At 43.3% G+C, this 16,018-nt stretch overlaps 1 protein-coding gene across 2 annotated transcripts in view; it reads left to right on the forward strand.

Annotated features, from left to right (window-relative positions):
- kst (spectrin beta chain, non-erythrocytic 5 kst) overlaps positions 1–16,018 on the forward strand; it is a 77,221-nt gene that overhangs the window by 24,442 nt on the left and 36,761 nt on the right. For both annotated transcript variants that reach the window (XM_086971439.1, XM_022846244.2), the window contains 2 exons: positions 2,118–2,500; positions 3,949–4,116. In XM_086971439.1, the coding sequence (XP_086827565.1) occupies positions 2,118–2,500; positions 3,949–4,116 (551 nt within the window). The remainder of the gene's footprint in view (positions 1–2,117; positions 2,501–3,948; positions 4,117–16,018) is intronic.

A 16,018-nucleotide genomic window follows, 5' to 3' on the forward strand; every position in this document is an offset into this window, starting at 1 on the left:
TACCTCTGTTTTGTAAAAATTAGGGAGAGGTTAAGCTATCGGTACCAACGTAACGTCTATGGCGCGCTTCTTAGCCAGGTAACCGAAGTTATGCCAAATTTGCTTACTAGTTAGGCCGCATGGGCTTAAAACTGGCCCAGCAATGTAATTTAGGAACCACTCCTATAACTAGGTTCCCCATAAATTGTACCCGTATAGGTGAAACCACGCATGCGAATCTTGCGATTATCCATGACTGTAGTAAAAAATTTCGACGGTATGACCTGTTTACTTCATGCATTTTGTCCAGTGCTAAGATACCTCTTTCGTAGCCGTCTACTCAATTAGATTCTTTATGATCAATTTTTTATGAGAGGGAATGAGTGTGCGATTTGTCCCATCTAATCCTATAGCCTTCGAAATACTTTGTTGACCTTCCTTTAAGAAAATCTTCGTGCTCACGTTTCGTGGCATCTTTTTCTGTAATCTTCATGTTGTGATTGTCCGGGTTGATATTATACTGCATCTTCCTAAGCATAGCCGCGAACTTAGACCTATTAGAGTCACTATTGAATATAAGGGCACTGGTTTAGACCTCTGTTTGTAGTAGGCGAAACATTTTCTTTCTATCTACTAGCTACCACTCCCATAGCCTTCTTCATATAGTCGTTTTTTCTTGCAATGTAGCAGAAAGCAATGGGCTCCGTCATCGATTTTAAGCACCTGGTAGAAGAGTTTAAAACCTTCCATCTTTTATCAGCAAGCTTTCTTTGGGAAGTCGCATCGTCACAAGAGTCCTCTGAGAGACCAATCTGTCCTCACCAGATTCCTGAACGGTGCGTGAAATGACCTTCCTAACCTGGCTTGCAGCCTCGTTTTTCAAAATGTTAAATCAGTTCGTCATGGTTTTTCAAATCCCGTAATACATTACGTTCCTTCTCGGGCAAAAAAGCAAGCTTAGTGTATGACGCTTTGCCCAGGAAGTTTGTGTGTAAGCCTGCAGAGGCTAAATTTTGCCAACTAAAGCGGCCAACATGTTGTCGGAGCCTAAGTTCTCAATGCCCTGGCGCAGACTAATAGCCCTGTTTGTGATGCTGATGTCGTCGCCCTTAACGCGCGCCAACTGCGCTCGTTTATTTGCTTCTTAAGGCCACCAAGCTTTAGAGTGCAAGGCAGTCCAGTTGGGAGAGCTCCACTGCAATATCTATCATTACAGCCTTCTCTGCCTGCCTGCACTCCCGTTTACCTAGGTTTGTCAATCAGTGATAATCGCAGTAATCAGGCATATCATCATGCTATGGTCACCAGGTTTGATAACCGCGGCGGCATCCTTAGCTACAGCATATCGATGTACTGTGACAGAAGCTGTGGAAGTATTTGCGGATTGCTCACTGCGTTCGTCTCGTTCGCTTTAGAAGGCCCACGTCCTATTGTGATGCTTATCTAAAGGACCAAACGTTGTTTATAGGGGTGTCTCCTCCTGAGGTACTATCCAGACAAAACATAGCACTGCCTTGCCAAGGACAGATCTATGCTAACTCAATGGCTAACTACTCTATCTGAATTAGCGTGCTGCCCGCATTAATCTGCACACAGCTATGATATTGTTATAAAATTGTTAGCTGTTCGCAAACACATGGCACGCAAAGGCAAAAATAACGCCGTGATCGACGAAGCTGGTGAAAAAAATAGAAAGCTCCGACCGATCGCCTGTCTGCGCGCTTTGTGTCGTCATTTATGGGTCCTTATGCGTTCAGCAGGACGGAGCGGGTACATCAAATCCTATCAACTCTTGGAACCTTGAGCCAGGTGTGACCTTCCCGAAGCCAAACCGGATGTGAACGGATTTGCTTGTGGCTATCTAAGTAATCATTAAATGGCCAGAGATATAAACGCACTTTATCCAAAGCATAGTGACTTCATTAACAGATATCTCTTAACTAAAAAACAGTTTAAATAATGCTTGGTAGAAAAACCAATTTTCATATTAACAGCCGCTCCGGCTTCCGCTAAGTGGCGGAAACCCTTATTTTCTAAGAAAAAAAATCGCTGTAAAATTACCAGCTTCGCTAGTGCTTTCCCGTATGATTGGTCTAATCTCAGATTTATTAAATATATATTTTACAATTTGTTTACAGCGTTAACTGAGTGGCCGCTAAAGGCCGCCGACGGGCCTCGAGCGAGTGGCTCTTCTCGAAATTTCGCCGCCACCACAGGTAAAGGTATCCGTGTAACCGGCGCCGTTCACATTTACCACGACGACGACGACGACGACGGCGACGACGACGACGACGACGACGACGACGACGACGACGGCGGCGACGGCGACGACGACGACGACGACGACGACGGCGGCGACGACGACGACGACAACGACGACACAATGTCACGTGATGGCGAAGCCGGCATAAAGTCAGGAGCGGTCGAATTTGAAAGGGGTCGTATTAAGCAGCTTCAGGAGGAACGATTACATATCCAGAAGAAAACCTTCACAAAATGGATGAATTCGTACCTAGCCAGGGTGAGTGGTCAAATCAAAACACACAGTTCAATAGATACTTACCTATGCACTGATAACAAAGGCTAATAATAGCTCTTCCTATCTATTATTCGTTTCCATATATATATTTTTTCTATTCTACTAACGGTCTAAGCCCGGAGGGTTTGTCTAGAGGAATTGGGTCGGCCAGAAATTAAATACCTTTGACTTGACTTTAGAGGATAAAGTTACTTTGTCGTAAACCGAAGTGAGCAATTATTTTCTCTCTTTCTGAAAATAACATCACATCGCCGTTCGTAAACACCAAGATGGCTATCAACAACGTTCGCGCTTATATAACATCAAAAGTGCCAATACGGACTTCCGTAGAAATTGTGTCCCGTGAACAAATGTGCTCAACTTGTATTGCATAGGAAAACGATGTTTAAACTATCAGATTGGCTGCTGTTCGACGTTAGCCTTCTAGCAGGCACGGGGTAGAACCCGCAGGTGGCATTGTAGGATTGAAGGCTTTTTTAGACTAATTCCGCACGCGCCGGTAGAACTTGATTGCGATACGTTTCATTTGAACTCTTCGGCTGAGAGAAGGGTCATAAAATGCATTTTAAACATACTAGTTGATTGTTATAATTACCTTAGTAGCAAGTAATAAATATAAACATTCGATAGCGTTCTTGCTGATTGGCAGTGTGTGATTTCGTCAAACAAACATACGTGAAAGAGCCCGTTCGGGCGTGTGCATAGGTCCGCTTGCTTAAGCACAGAACGAAAATTATCAGTAGTAAGTGGCCGTTCGGGTAATGTCTCGCAAGAGTCTTCAGTCGAATCTCTTTTTGGAAGAATGATGATCTCAGCCGTTATTGACAGTTGGGATATTTATTTGGAAACCGCCAGAGTCGACCGCTTAATGTTATTTTCAAGGAAATAGTCGGACAGATGCTGACTCAGAGACATCCATTGTACACGTTATCGTTCTAAGATATCTGATTTATTATGGCTGAACATTCTTAGGCACGTGAGATTCGTAATCATGTTCATTGAAGTACTTTGCCCGTAACAGCATTTTGCTACGGAGCTCAAAAGCAGGAGTGAGTTACGAGCCAAAATATATTTCGAAATCTACGAACCAATCATGCAAGAACCACCTGCTGCACCGGTATGCATTTTGGTAAAGATGCTGACTTCAGTGGTACAGAATGTGCATACACACCTATGAGACATTTCTTTCCATTAATCTTCGATATGATGGTTTGCGGTTGACGCGACCAGCGGCCGAGAGGAAATCAAATTGCGAAGTTACTTAGCCGAAAATGATGAGACAGCCTGTTTGTAAATCCTTCAATATTTGACCCCAAGCTCCAATATACATTACATTAATGCCAGTCATCGTGAAGCCTTTCGGTGCTTACGCCACTGTTTATACAGCCCCAGTTATATTGGATTATGTATAATTGTCTTGTCCGCTACAGGCCCGCATGGAGGTGGACGACCTATTCACAGATCTGTCCGATGGACGTAAACTCCTCAAGTTGCTTGAAATTATTTCGGGTGAACGTCTCGGCAAACCAAATAACGGAAAAATGCGTGTCCACAAAATTGAGAACGTCAATAAGGCGCTTACGTTTCTTCATACGAAGGTAAGTTCTATATAGTTCGCACATCAAAAACCTCTACAAGGCCCATTTATCCCACCGGTCTCCGGTAACGTGCATCATAGAACTCTGAACTTCTAAAAGGACTGTGTGCCGAACAGAATAGTTGGTATTTATAATCGTCTTTAACGCGCGAAAACGAACTTCTCGATAGTTTAAATATCGGTAAACAGCGGGATCGTTTTTTCAACGAAGCCTTTTTCGTGCGAGTTTCTATGACGATATAGAATAATTTCACCCCCGTATCGTTTTGCTAGATGTTATGGGTGCCAGCGCGCACCCCGATGACTGCTTACTAACTCTAATTCTATGTACGATGTAGTCAAACTTTTTTCCGTCTCCGACTAAAACACGATTGAAATGAATAAATGGCACTCCTGTCACTTGCCAGTCCGGTTATTTTTACTCGACTCGTAGTAAATACGAGCGTAGGTACGTTCTGAGGCAGACAGTCATGCGGGCGTAGGAAAATGGCACTATCCAACAATTTGACGGCTAGAAACGTATTAATGCACATTCAGTCGGTTTAGCTTAAGCTAACCTTTACTCATACATCAGCAATAGACCAATCCGGTTTCGAAGGTCGTGTCGGCGTTGTTTTTTTTTTTCGGTGATTAGTTGAAACAACGAACAACAGTGGTTCAAGTGACCACGTGACCCTTGACCTTTTCTAATGGTATATTACAGCTTGTGATGAACTATACATATATCAGTTAACGGTTTACTGTTTGACTACCAAATTCAAACTAGTACGTGAATGATAATGTTTATTATCACCAATATATAATTACTGAACATATAGTGATGTCTGTATAGGCAAGGCCTTTCTATGACAGATGGTACCATGTTCACCGATCTTAAGACAACGAAGATTGGATCGGCTTTATGAGGCCAGTTCATCCTGAAATACGCTGTTTAAACACAAACTATAAACAAGTAACAAGTGTATGTAAAATCGTTTCCCTTAAAGACCGGTAAATAGTGAAATTTTGCAAATCAGTTAGATGAGTTGGAACAGTTATTTTATGAGAAGATAGGATATATCATATGTGAAACATGTTCTGATATATTTTTGGGGTAATCTTAAGTTGAACTTACCGGAATCGTTGAATTTGAGAAACTGTCCCAATTGCATCGGGGTTGACGGCGCGTCTGGGTGGGTAAGTGTGTGTAGGTGGCCGTTTCATTGATGTATAAACGTATTTGAATGTGTCTCGATACAAACTAGTTGTCGTCGAACCGTCGTCTCGACTAGCCAGACTGCCAGCGACTGGAGAAAACTTCGTTCCGTGAACCACGACTTAGCTATTGTTGCTTGTATTTACTGTTGATATCTGATCAGTGGCAGCTGATCATATTGGTCAAAATCGTAATTTCTGACTTCTGAATCGTTCTGTAAATATACATAAATAGGTCTATCATAATCTGTCTGGTCACGGAAACTTTGTATACTAGGCAAGATGGCTTCGATGAGAGAACGAATAATGTTGCTTTGGCCTAAAGCCCAGGTCAGTACCGTTCAGCCCCTACGAGACGGGCGTATTTTATTACACGATAAATATCTACGGCCGAGTTATCAGTCCGTATCATAGATACTAGATTACTGTAGCTAATATTTTATTTAGTCTGTCAGTTTAGATATCCCATCATACCTAATAGGCTGTGGATTCTATAAGGTGTGGCCACATTACGATGAATATGTATACAGTGATCTGGGTGGGATGGTATAGAACGGATTAATTATCTTTACACGAACTCTGGACAGCGTGGTGTATTTAGTACCTGGATCACGCAAATACTCGATTAACTAAACGTATAGTCCGTAAAAAGTAAGAAAAATCGATACTGCAAGTGCCGTTTGTCAACTAGTTATCATCATATCATAGCTTTAAGTGTATGGTAGCAGTTCTTGTTGTACTAAACTACTTAACACTTAATTTTACTTCTTCTTTAAATGTAAGTAAAATAACTCACTGATTAGTGCTTCACTCCAGCCCGGATCGAGTCGAGCCTGGAAGATGCCATATCGGGAACAAACAATCATTCCCTGCTCCGCGCTTTCGTTGTGAGCTGCTAAATCTGTGAGATAGATGCCCTCTTGTGCTAAATTAGCTACTGCGTTTACGTGTAACCCCCACGGCCGTCTCCACTGCTATAATTATTGTCATGGTTTTTTGGCGTTTTTTTTTTTGGCCATTTTCATGGTAATTTTTCCATAGTCATAACGGCCGGCTACTGGAATTTTTGTTCAGTTTATCTTCGTGCCGGACTGGTAACGATTCTCTTTCCTTGATCACCTGTCTGAAGTCAGCACACCGAGGTAAGTTCCACATTTTCAGATCAGACGGCAAATCTAAACAGACGTGTTTGCTGCTGTTTCTCTGCATGTCGGTTTCTAAGTGACTCGACACAATACCTTTACCGTTTGCTACCTTTGCTAATCGCAATTTCAATTGCAACCAATAGTAAGTGGTACCCGACGACCGCTGCCTCTACATTGCTACAAGTTCTACTGTTAATAGATGAGGAGAGCCCTTTTCCCAGGGAGTTTTGTGCGACTTGTTATTTCCTATCTTGTCTGGCGTTGCGTCTGCTACTAAAGCGGACGCCACCGCCGCCACCGCCACCGCCGCCGCCGCGGCCGACTCTATAACCGCTTCTCGGGCTATTGCTGATCTCAAGCACTGAAGAATTTTGCAGTGGCGTGCGACGCTTTTTTTTTTCGACTTCGCCAATCTTGTCGCCAACACTACGCGCTGCCGGGTCAATATCTGAACTGAGTGAGTAACCGTGCGCGGTCACCGGCCCGCAGCAGCGTAACGATAAACGAACGGTACGAGGATCGCGACTACGAAGACAACAACAAGTACTACAGGGGCCAGGTGCTCTTATCGCATTATCGTCGTTGTCAAAAAAGGAGGGCAGACCAGAAAAGCAATGCAGAACCAGTCGAGAGTGCGGTTCTATTACTACTATTTCGGCGCATTTTTCCTTTTTTCATCTACATTTTCTTCAAGTCTACGCATGAGCAAAGCGATCAAAGCTAGAATGACGTATGGTTACACGGTGCGCGCCTCGCGTTTCTACTCTGTCAAGAAGCTTGCTCGCGTCACTCTGCAGAAACAGATGGGAGATCTATAAAGCAAATCGTTCGCAGCTTATGGAAACAGCGAGCGTCAGCGTGGTACAGATATCTCTAGGGGTACTGGCATCTTCACTACCCCCTCCTCCCACCATCAGTAAATGATAAACTCGATTCTGAGCGTCAATGAGCGAGTGCATGCGTGTCTGTGATCCACCTGCTGAGAATTACAGCGTGGAGATCTTAGCACGGATTAAGAGACCCGTAGCAAGAAACGTTGTCCCTACCAAAACCGCTAATGTTAGTGGCCTGCACCGCACTGGCCGTTAACATCACATCACTTCTTCACCCCGCAGACGCTACCACGACGCTGGAAAGCCGCAGCGTCAGTGGCTGCGTTGTTGTCTTGGTTTTCTACAATATCCATTGTTATTTGCTGACTTAAGTGGGGGAATCGATGGACAACAACACGCGGATCCAGTTAAAGACGGCCAACCAACTGACCATTGATGTGTTGCATTACAATTTTGTTGCCATTTTTTTTACAGGGCTAAGCGCATGTCATTAGCACCTGACGCCGAGTATAAACAGAAGCAAAAAAAAAGCTAATTTTTTGCAGAATAATATGGGCTTTGTAAAGTTATGTATTAGAGTACTAGTCCTACAGCGGCGGTCATCGAAAACACGTCATTGGGATTGCTTCCTTAAATACACCACACGGGTGGCGCACTGAGTGGGCTAAATTCGGATTTAAACCACCGTAAAGAGCAACGCATGGGTGCGCTGTGGTCTTCAGGCATGTGGGCTCACGACTATCAGCATAGTTTGGTAGCCGTCGCAACGAAATGGCGAATACTCGTGCACAGGGGTCGACCAACAGGTAGATGTAGTAGTCGTCATTGTTGTCATCGTTTGAAGATAAAACGCAACGATATCTGCATTGAATAGGGCTCCCGTTTTACATTACATCATAGAAAGCCCCCGTCCCCCAGCATGACAAATATTATATCTCGATTACGGCATCTAACATGCGTACGCCCTTAAAATAGCTGTGAGATGCTTTATTATTGAAACGTCACACTTTTTGTGATAACACTAATGTGACGTTCACAACTGACAACGTTCTGTCTCTGTTTCTACTGGGAGAGCTTCTATATTAGAGCACCGATGCTGCAGATGCTAAAATGTGCATGAAAGTACGAAGATCTATTTCGATCCGATAGCCCGAGTGCAGTGCTGTGATTTCAGTGGTTGATTTGGAACGTCCCCTATCCGTGCACGCCATATATGTGAGCATCGCTGACAAGACGCGTCGGTGTTTCCACGACGCCAGCCCCTGAATGCATCTAATAAGCTGATGAGCGTTATCGTTGTTGTGGCTGCTGACTACGAGTTATGTGGGTGGACTTTTTGCTAGTTGAGTCGGACAAAACAAACGCTGGTAGAGAAGCACTGTATGTACATGCGCATGCATGATTTATTGTTGCGATGAAGATATAATGCAGCGACGCTAGTGATGCCAGTGTCTGATTGACCATACTGCAGTGAGCCGTTTCTGTCATGAGGAAAATTGTCCCAGTATATTCTCTAAGCAACTAGAAGGTCAAGCCATAGCTATACATCAGTAAATCTATTTCGAGTCACAGCAGATCGTTCTGGCACTTTATTAAATTCGTTTCTAATTGAGTCGATCAGATTAAAAGGGCCATTACGGAAGGATCACAGTGCACTCACTGTGTGGTTTACTTTTTCTTGTCTTCCTCTCGTGAGATGTGCCCTTCGAAAAGATTGTGCTTCATAAAATGTCTGCCTCTCTTGCCTTAGTGATTGTTTATAGATAATTATAATAGTGGCATTAGAAATTACCACATATCGACGTAATACTTTGTTGCGTATGCGACGGTGAACATAAGAAGACCCTGTGGGACGAAGATATATTGCACGTTCAATATTGTATAGTAGACTACAGTCTTACGGTATACTGTATGATAGCATACAATGTGGGGGAACCATTGCACAGTGTCCCTTTAAAATGGACAGTCATTTATGATCTAGGTCACACACGATCCCACAGGCGAGAAAACACCGCGCGCATATTAACGTTTCTATGGACGTTTCGTAAGCTATCCTTGCCAATTTTAGGCTTTGTTCTTTAGCATTCAAACGTTCAGCAACTCATTTGTGTTACACGTGTCTCGACGTGGATGCTGTACCGGGGATGGGATTGGACACAAAGTAAAATTATCAAATGCGTATTACCCAGTCAAGGGATGCTCAGAAGAAGCTATTTCGTTAAACGTTTTAAGGGCATAGAATAAGGCCCGCATTGTATAGCCAAATTCTCTTCTCTTACAATTCAAGCCTAAACAGTTTGAAGATATCAATTAATATTCATTTACTGTCGTGTATTATGTTATCAATGATCATAAAGGGCTGCTCTCTCCAACGCAAAGACACCGTTGTCCTGTTGCCAGCCGTCGTGTCGAGTCGTGTTATACAGCCTACAAACAACTATGGATTGATATATGGGACCGGTCCTTTCGCAGCTATTGCTGACTTCTCTATTAATCAATAGCTGGCTCGCTGTGGAAAATGAAAAAACAAATATAATATTAGCGCGTTCAGATAAATAGACCCTCGGAGCTCCGTGGGTTTCTAAGAATGTAGTGACGTCGGATCATGGTGTTCGTCCTGGAAGCACATCTACTATCTCAAGCTGCACGTCAGTGACCATACTGTGCCAATACATCGTGCTGCAGGTACATTCATTGAGCAAATTCAATTGCGCTATACAACGCCAACAAATTGGCAAAGCGTGACAATAAATACGAACGTTATGCAAAATTTAATTGGATTTTTAGAAAAATACAACTTTTTATTATTAGTGCAATTGTAGCTCAGTTAGCATATATGTTGTAATAACAAACAATGAAGTAATTTTTTGATAAATTTTTCCATTTCCTATACGATTAATTTACATTAATAGTTCCGGTACATTTTTGGGTTCTTTTTGGATATTGAAAATGCAAAACACGAATAGATGTAAACGTCTCAGCAATCTATAGCTAATGATATATGACATTTGTCATAATGTAAGTTAGCTAAATGTCTGCTTAGGCGACACTGCAACGGCTGGTTGCTACATGCCGTAACAACGTCGTTACTGTTACGTGATGGTAGACCAGCGCGATCGGCATTTACCTGCTGCCTCGCACTTCTGAGCACCGATCAGCTGTGGCAGGTCCCTGCTCAACCGCTAGTTTAATGTTCGGGCCTTATATAGCCATACATACATATGATTTGTTTTGATCTGGGCATGGCGCTATCGTCCGGACAGTGACATTAGACATCGTATCACGCCCTTACATACACGTATAATTCGCTTCCTAGACCACGGTACAGCGGATCGTTGTCGACGAAAAACCGGCTTAAGACAGCCGGTACGTGTGGGCGACACTGATGTCGGGCGCGCTATCTCGACATTGCGCTACGTTCACTTTCATCGAACGGAAACCACGCTCGCTGAATAATGAAATGGCTATGAAACAACGTTTATCCAGTCGCAGAAATTGTAAAAAATTCAAAATTTCAACAAAAAATAATTCTCCGTACAATTCATCGTTCGGAATCGTGCCCATTTTGTATCCTGCGTGCAAATGCGCATAACAGTCTGTCGATATCGCGGCTAAGATCACGTTCTGTTAGAATAGACGAGCAGGTTGCTTCCACGATGTGTCGACAATGACGGAGTAACGCTTGACAATATTCAGCATGCATTATCCGTACATGTTGGCTCGTCTTGTGACAGCACGAGGCTTAGACACGTGCAAGTGGGGAAGGAGTACTGCTGACAGAAGCGTTACGTACCGGGGAGAACGCTCGTGCCGTACACGTTTGCAATGCTGCAAACGTAATCTGCAATGCCTGCAAAGATCTGCAAGCGTAATCGTACGCACGCCTTAGAAGTGCAAGATCACTATATGGAACGAATTTATGAATTCTAAATATAACTCTCGTTCCGACTAGTTAATGTTTCTACGTACATATGTTTCATATCTTACCCGGTTTTTTCACTGATAATTTTATTCATACATACATATATATTTATTAGGTGAATTGCCGTTTTTATGATTCATTACAGTTACTTCATTTTATTTATTCTCACGGATTCTAAAAACTATATCATCCAAGCGCCTACGGTCTCTCGTGCGTGACCATTACGTATGGTACCTCTTCATATCCATGGATACGCGACAATGGGCAGGTCACGCGCTCATATGGCCGTTTAAATTTCATAGTTGGAGTTTTGGTTTGGACCTTCGTCATTCGTTCCACATCGTTGTGTCCCTATTAAATCTGTATGGTCTCATGTCGCTTGCGGTTTCGCTTTCACTGTTTTGCCGCTTTCGTTGTAAACTCATTATGAAATTGTTACATAAATGTCGTCGCCTATTCCAAAGCGAATTCTATATTGATCCTACCCGTACATCCACGTGCCTCTGTGAATCATAGCAACAGCCGTGAGCGTAACAATGCCAACTGCGCCGAAAACGTGCGGCAACCGTTTTGAACAAAGGCGACGCGTGTTAAGAGGCGTCTACTGATGTTGATTTAGCTGGTAAGAAGCGTAGCTGTTGGTAGTCGCTTGCCGACGATTTGTTCGAAATAACAGAGCCAAAAAAAAGAATCCAATATACGATATTCATTTTATATAGCAAATTTTTTCCAGAGACTCTTCGAAATTAGTCACGAGAGGATGGTTCCCTGATGTTGTTAGCCTCTGGCGACAGCCATGCTGTGGCACTATTAGTAAGTAAAGGTACTTCGCTGCCCACTCCTCGCGGTGCTGCTGCTGCTGCTGCAGTAGCTCGCAATCGACTGAATCGAAAGTTCGTCATATCTCATGTACACGAAAGACCAGCAGCATCAGGCCTCCAAATGCAGCTCCGTTCAGGCGATTTTCAAGTGGGCTAGTTGGGCTGTTTTTCCTTATTGATCCAACAGCAGCGACGCCGTCACTAACATTGTCCTCCTTATAAAACGCATCGGTTGACGCGGCCGCCATTGCTGGCGTTTGTCGCTCAGGTGTGCGCAGAACGCTTACGACGACCGGAAACACGCTGAACTAGACAGCCGCTCTCTTCCAGTTACCTCCAGTTAGACGATAGAGATCGTCTACGGCGAGTTAACAGCTAGATGTTAGGTGTAACTGCCCTCATCGTTGGTTTGCCGCGCGCTGCTATGAACAATAACTTTAGCAGTGACGGCATTTTGCGCCACAGCTGGATGGTGGTCTACCACCACCACCGCTGCTTGGTGAATCTTTTCGGAGCAGCTACACTGCTAGGTCTATTAGCCACAGACATTCCTCGTAGCATTTGTCGTTTGTACAATTTTCAGGTCGAATTCCAAGAAAAAATGAGGCCGTGTAATAAAGCGTCGTGTGACAGCGGCGGCGAAAAGTTTGCGTGTGTGCAGATGTGACTGGGAAATACAGCAGATATCTTGGCTGCCACAAGGACCTACGATGGTACACAGCACAAACATTATGGTTTCTGGTAAACTTCGACTCGAACGTTCAGTAAATCGTCTACAATGTTTGCCGATTGTTGGTCCGTTTTTCGTACTAAGCATTTGTTGTAAACACAGCCCGCTTCACATCAAGTAGGCAGTATATGAGCGTCTCTTGACGACCCTAGGCCTCTAGCAAGAACTGTTAGCGACTACGGAAAATGCTAATCTTATGACGTGACAGGAGTACACTGATTGTCTAGTACGATACTGTGGTCGTAGAGCTGACAGCCATGGTAGAAATGTCTAAGTCTTGCTGATGTTCTAATCGATCTAAGCGGCCCAACATTGGAACACGACAGCCTTGGCATATATTTTCCCATATGTCAAAATCATTTCGCTAGCTGTGAAAGCAATTATCAAGGAGTTGGATCGTTTCTTTGAATTTCGCACGACCTCTAATCAGACGAATTGACTTGTTAGGATAAGAAAACGCCACATCCATAGATGAATCCTTTGTCGGAGTATTTGAAGTTTTCATTCTTGTGGCAATCGTTGCCGAAACAGAATAAAGCGTGCACTCATCAAAAGGCGTGGCCGCTAGACAACTTTCTCTGTGTTTTCTCAAGAAAGTATCGCTCTGATTCGTTTGTATCCGCCAGCATGACAAAACTATTTCAAATCTATGTGGAATCATTTAGGACGAAGCCTGTCGATAGGTGAATAGATGTACCTTGAATAGAAGATACCTTGCTGGTTTTAGGATTTCAGACGTTTTCATCCTCAGTTCAATTACTACTTGCCAACGTTCAGTCGGTTGTACAAATCACTCGATCTGCAGGACACCCTCGTCCACAAAACAGAGAGCTTCGCAAAAGCGTATCAATAGCTCCTTCATTTTATTAATCTTTCTATTTAAGTTATATTATTTTACGATGTCATTAGTCTTAAATTAAGTTATTGGTCGAAACGTATGGTCGAAGCATCTGGTCAATTGGTCCAAGCTGTCCCGTCCCTCCGATAGTCCTGGAGCAGTAGACGGATTAGTATAGTATAGCAGTAATAGTAGCTTACTAACTATTCACTAACGATCTATATAGAATTTATATAGGTAATGCTATACGTACAACATACTTTACAGACGGCCTGCGTAGAATATGGAAATACAATGAATATAGGCTCAATGAAAAAACATATCTGATTAACAAGCACGTAGTCCGTCCTTTTATGGCAACCAGCTAGAGAACATTATGATCGGATAGACGTTTACGCTGTAGCAATTAGACACAATTTCTATTGCCCTATCGTATTCAACAGTGTCATTTTCTGCCAGGAACCCTGCGCTATCTGGCGGTCGAATAGGATCGTAATGGCTTACTTACGTCTGGGAAATCCTATTTAAGTTACGCTTGGCTTTCTTCGTGCTTCTCAATAGATACTAGTGGACATTTACGGAACAATTTTGGCTATCCACCTTTGAGTCAATTCCTGACATGGCCGACATGCAGACTGTCTATTGTGGTAACAAGCCAAAACTATCCATGTCACAGTAAATTCTAGAATTTTTAACGGGCTTGAAACTTGGTGCTGATATTATTACTGACAGCGGTTATATTCCGCACTAAATAGAATCATGAAATACGGACAGCTTCAGTCCTTGTCAGCTTTGTTGTTCATTTCCTCTACGTTCGTGCAGAAGCCCACGTATAAGTGGAGATTGAGCGTTGTCATTGGAAAATGATGTCTCGTCTAGCTGACAGCGTTCGGAGATTCTAACAATATAGTGAGCTGAGCCCACCTCATTTTCTGTGTTCGAGCAGGCATGAGGAAGACAATTTCTTTCTATTCGGTAGCTAGTCGCGTCAAGTATGACGCATAACTACCGATACAACCAACAAACGCAAAGTCTCGAACATGGAAAAATATGTTTAAATACGGCAGGGAAGGTACAAAAAGTCTTTACCGGTCACCGCTGCCAGGTCGCTGGCAGATGGTAACTAGTAATGGTAGATAAATTTCAAAAAAAAAAGTAACATAGAAGGCAAGGCCTGACCGCTATATTTGACGACTGCCACAGCTGGTGGTCAAAACGATTGTGATGGCTTGTTACAGCAATGACGGTCGTTGCCGGGAACAAAAAAAGGTACTATCTGTTAATGAAGCATGAATGATGCTCTGTACCGGCCTTGAATACGACATCGGCATCAGATCATCTATTGAGACACTAAATAATCGTACGCTGACTGCGGCGAATGATCCATGATGCTGGGGGTTATTTGACAATGTCATGCCGTAGTGAAGCGTCCGATCTATATCTTTCTACTGTGTTTATAATAGCAGTCACATGTAAAAATATTGCCTATGAATTGAACCGTTGAAACAGCATGTGTAATTTTAACTTAACTAAGTGTGAGGTATTAAACATAGGAGGTATGATTTTGAGCACTGAGACCTTTTAGCATTAACATGTTAATGAAACATAAGTTACGAAACGCGTAGGCACCGAGACAGATGTCCTATATGAATCTACCTACGAGTCTACTTGGTAGAAATGGAACAAACCGAACTTTTTTGCTAATTACCGATCGACAGTTAGCGGACACCGAGAACGCATCAAACGTCGGATTTCGTTTGTTCTTTGAGTCAGATCGACAAGCCGTCTTCTGACGTTCTACCCTTTCCTACACCTTTTCGTCCCTTGTCGTCTGCGGTCAACAGTATCAATGGCTTCACAGAAATAAGTACAAATCGAAAATTATGACAATGAGTATCATTAAGGGGCATGTAGAGAGCTACCTGTTAAAGAAACAGGACACTCGAGTGACTCATCATTCTCGTTAAAGGTACGTGTCTAATGAGTAGGAGACAGCTGCAAAATTCCGGCTGACAGGAAGGCCCAGGATTGACAAAGACAGATGCTGGCCGAATAGCCCCATCCTAGAAATTCGTAATCGGAGTCCGTCGTACGCAAAGGTGCATCAGTATACCACTGAATTAATTTATGTAGCCCCATAATTTGTTCGGCCCTCAAACAGCTTCCTGTAACCACACCAATGGAGGCGTCGATGACGATACGTGAAATAGCTGCGATTGATGCGCGTCTTCCGACGTTAGTAAAAAATCGGATTAACGGAGCGCAACCGAACATCCCGTCTTTTCCTCCTATAAACATATAGCGCCTGTTGTAAATCATAACTTAACCGACCGACCTAACCACCCTCCTGGTTAGGACAGTTGCCCTTCTTCTCACACTATTGTTTGTAAATAAACAAGTATATAGGAATACACCCAAGA

Source organism: Varroa jacobsoni, unplaced genomic scaffold (assembly GCF_002532875.2).
Source record: "Varroa jacobsoni isolate VJ856 unplaced genomic scaffold, vjacob_1.0 scaffold_1217, whole genome shotgun sequence".
Taxonomy (NCBI): Eukaryota; Metazoa; Arthropoda; class Arachnida; order Mesostigmata; family Varroidae; genus Varroa; species Varroa jacobsoni.